The sequence below is a fragment of the Loa loa genome (assembly GCF_000183805.2).
Source record: "Loa loa unplaced genomic scaffold supercont3.258, whole genome shotgun sequence".
NCBI lineage: Eukaryota > Metazoa > Nematoda > Chromadorea > Rhabditida > Onchocercidae > Loa > Loa loa.
Window position 1 is genome coordinate 12,050 of NW_018108438.1, and position 4,501 is coordinate 16,550.

A 4,501-nucleotide genomic window follows, 5' to 3' on the forward strand; every position below is an offset into this window, starting at 1 on the left:
TTTCTTTACGTCTATTATTTTATACTTTTAAAAATTGAAATTTGTTTACGTTTCTTTACGTTTATTATTTTATACTTTTAAAAATTGAAATTTGTTTACGTTTCTTTACGTTTATTATTTTATACTTTTAAAAATTGAAATTTGTTTACGTTTCTTTACGTCTATTATTTTATACTTTTAAAAATTGAAATTTGTTTACGTTTCTTTACGTTTATTATTTTATACTTTTAAAAATTGAAATTTGTTTACGTTTCTTTACGTCTATTATTTTATACTTTTAAAAATTGAAATTTGTTCACGTTTCTTTACGTCTATTATTTTGTAAGCTAACAGTTAAGTTTATTTATAAATTGAAACACTATAGAAAAAAAAAAGTTTTCCTTTTTTTTTGAAAACGAAAACAAAAGAGTTAAATTTGAAAGAGTTAAGTAAGTTTGAAGGGGTTTAAAGTTTGATTAGGTTTGTAAATGATGATAAAAGTAGGAGTAAAGGTTGAAAGAGGATGAGATGAAATAAGGAAGAATAATGAAATGAAGCAATGGTAAAAAGAAAAAAGGCAAAGAGGAGAAAGGCTTATTGATGATAATATATCGGAGATGATAGGGTGGGATTGAAGCAAACAAAAATCGTTTTACTTCTAGATGAATGATTGAGTAGTTTTAAAAACGAAATGATAAAAAGAAAAAAAAAAGAAACATTATCAAAGTTTGAATCATATACTGTCTCCGGAGAGATATTTATTGATAATAATGAAGTAACCAAAATTTGCATACTTATTGATGTAATGTAAATCTCTGGGGTCATATTTAACAACTTAGTCACTAATGTCATCGTGATCTTATGCCAACTACTAAAATACGAAATTTGTGTGATTATTTGTCAGCTGAAGAGATATACTTGTCTTTTTTTTTTCTTCTTTTTTTTTCTTATATCAAAAAAAAGCTAAGTTATGAGATATTAATGTAATGGTAGTTTTATTCAGTTATATTATAATTTAAAAAAGGAACGATAATAATTATTATGATAAAATATACGAAATAATGTTAATTATTATAATCAAATAGAATATTACACAAAGAAAATGATAAATGAAATGTGATAAATTGCTAATCATTTAGATTATATATGAAATAATTATCGAAGTTTTAAAATTTAATTAACAAACTTTTAAAGTATGCAATGAGAAAAATAAATTGATTTCATGCATCATATTCGGATAATAAATTGTATTCATTTATTTTGATATTTTGATTTCTTTTGGATTACATTATTTAAATGAACATTCATGAATCAAATAATTTTTACTTAATTTAATAATCATTAATTAATGATCATGAAGTGGAGGAATTCAAATATGTAAGGTATCAACTGTTTCTTTATTACCATCATTCTTCATTCTTTCAATCATTTGAATGCATGTATGAAATTTTAAAAGGTAATTACCATTCAGTGAAATTAATTAATTCATAAAATTGATAATTCATTTTGAAAGAATCAACAGATTCAATTGCTAAAAGTGATTCTACAACAATAACGGATTCAATTGGTTCAATTGATTGAAACCACTTAAATCTGGTATTGTTACAGAATGAGTTTCAACAATTGAATTCGCTGCTATTGCAGAATTGGTTTTATGAGCTAAATCCATCACTGATATAAAATCGTTTCCGCCAATTGAATTTGTTACTACCGTAGAATCGATTCTAATCAGTTGAATACTTTAATATTGCAGGAAAGACGGAATCTCTTCTGTAGCATTAATTAATTCAAATAATGAAACCGACCTGAAATAATGACGCATTCAAAAGAATGAAATCTCTTTTTGTTGTATTAATGGGATTCAGATGATAAGATTAATTTGAAATGTTAAGGATTTAAATAATTAAATCGATCTTTGGTTGATATAATAAAATCTTACAGCGATTCCATTTGAATATTGCAATGATGGAAAGTTTTTGCATTATAAGGTTACAGCAAAATTTAATGTATTTATAAAAATATTAAATATTAGCAATAAGAAATAAACTGAAAATAAAGAAAGAAAAGAACTTTAAAAGTTAGCTAATATCATAAAAAGTTCAAATAAGTAAGAAAGTATGAAAAATAAAAGAGAAAGCTATTATAATATATTACTATCATTTCAAATTATTATTTTCAGAATTTTAAAATTTGCATAAACTATTGTCAAATATTAATTGAAAAGACAATTTATGTAATGTTGCAATCATTGTGGGGTTTAAATTTTGAATTTTTAAATTTTGAGAAATTATAAAAAATTTCGATGTAAATGACGAAAGTATTCAAAATTAATTCAAAATTGACGCCAAAAATTATTTATACAGATTTGTTATGAGTCTTTAATTTCAAATATGATTGCATGATATTGTGCAAAATATTTTTTGCATAATTATCTGACAATTTTGCTATTTTGTTTTTTTGATAAATCCAATCTGATTGTGGTAAATTTAGATATTTGATGCATAAAATGTAAACAAAATTTTAAATTAAAAATAATCCAAAATGAGTTCAAATTTGAAACAACCTAGAATCATTTCAAATTTCGAACAAACAATAAGACATATAAAATGTAAAACAAATAAAAGCACGCTTAATTTTATTAAAACTTCAGATTTGCTCATTTTTTCTCACCTTTTTCTTTTCTTGTTAAATAATCCATTACTCATTATTTCAGGTCTAGAATAATCATTAATAAAGGTAAATCTGAAAATAATTAATGAGTAACTGATTTTAACAATGATAATGATTATCCTAACATAAACGATTGATAGTCAAAAAAAAAATCTGTTAAAAAATTCATTTTCAATCTGCCTTTTTTTTTCAAATGAGCTGAAATAATTAATAGGATCAACCTAAAAGTCAAAGTGTCACGACTTACAGTCAAAGTGTCACAACTAATTTTTTCATCCATTCATTTCCAATTTGTTCCAGTTCTTCATTATAACTTTAACTATTTGAAAATTTGCCTATTTATATATAATATTATGTTAGATTTGTGTATTTTTCCAAATTAAAAATAGGAAAGGTAAAAAGTAAATGATAAAAAGCTTAGCAACTAAGTGCCAAATGATTTCATTCTCAAAAAAAAAAAAAAGGAAAAAAGGGAAGGGAAAGGAGAAAATGAATGGAAATGGAAAATTATTTTTGCAAATGAAAATAAAAAATACATAAAAATAAATGAAATGATAAAAAGCTTAACAATTAAACATCAAATGCCTTCCATTATCAAGAAAAAAAAACAAAAGGAATGAAAAAAGAGAAAATGGATGGAAATGGAAAATTGTCAAATGAATGGAAATGAAAAATCGTCTTCTTTTTTGTCAAATAAAAATAAAAATACATAAAAATAATGTAAATAAATGATAGGCATTTGTATATCGAATAGAAAATAAATGGAAATGAAATGAAATAAAAGAAAAAAAGAACATAATAAAGATACGAATACTGTATTTAATGATATCATAAATATTAATCAATTTAAAATGATATAAAAGAATTAAATATTTTTGCTCCTAATAATTTCCTTCTTTTTCGTTTCTTAGGCATCACAGTGATATCAGTTTCTATGTTTTTAAGTGTTTATTAAAAAACCGAATGATTGATAATGTAATTTATAAATATAATATTAGGTGATTGTCACTTGTAATCAATAAATAATAAGCATTGTCAATTTGGCACCAACAAAAGTAATTTGGAATAAAACAAAAAGAAAGAAAAAAGCTTTTTTCTTAGCTTCAAAATTTTGCGTTGTTTTCAAAATTTTTCTTTTTGCTTCAAAAAGCATAAAAAATTTTTAGAAAGTAAGAATAAAGAAGTGAGGGATTATTAAGTTTTGTCTTTTTAAAAATACAATTTATAACTGTTCAAGTAATCAAATTTGTTTAATATTTTTTAATTTGCGCAATAATGATCGTAATTAAATAGAAATGAATGAATTATTTCATTTCAAATTATGCTTAAAGTAACATCATAATTCTTTTTTCTTTTTAAGTGAACAAATTTAGGAGTATTCTGTTTATTTTTAATAAAGTGATTTAAACATTGAATTGGATTATAAAGGTTGATTTCTGAAAGTAAGGGAAAGCAATTTAAGGTATCAATTATTTTCATATATATAATTACCGTTGTATCTTGCATCATTATTTGATGAGATTATTTGTAATGCTTTGTAATATTATAATAAGAGTTCATTTCAAATTTATTCATTGATAATTCAATCTAATTTCTGATAAGCAAATAAAACATACAAAATTCCGCACAGTTTTTGCACAACAAGAAAACACAAATACTTGATGAGCAGAGTAATGATGATAATACTAATAGCAGTGATAATAATAACAATGGCAACACTAATAATAATTAATAATAATAATGATAGTAATAATAATTAATAATAATAATATAATATAATAATAATAATAATAATAATAAATAATAATAATAATAATAATAATAATAATAAATAATAATAATAATAAATAAT

At 22.3% G+C, this 4,501-nt stretch overlaps 1 protein-coding gene across 1 annotated transcript; it reads right to left on the bottom strand.

Moving 5' to 3' along the window:
* Positions 1–1,522: 1,522 nt before the first annotated feature.
* LOAG_12934 (hypothetical protein) lies at positions 1,523–1,703 on the bottom strand (the record flags this gene model as incomplete). Its single annotated transcript, XM_003148446.1, has 1 exon — positions 1,523–1,703. A coding segment is annotated over one exon (181 nt), but the record flags the coding sequence as incomplete, so codon positions are not given.
* Positions 1,704–4,501: the final 2,798 nt, after the last annotated feature.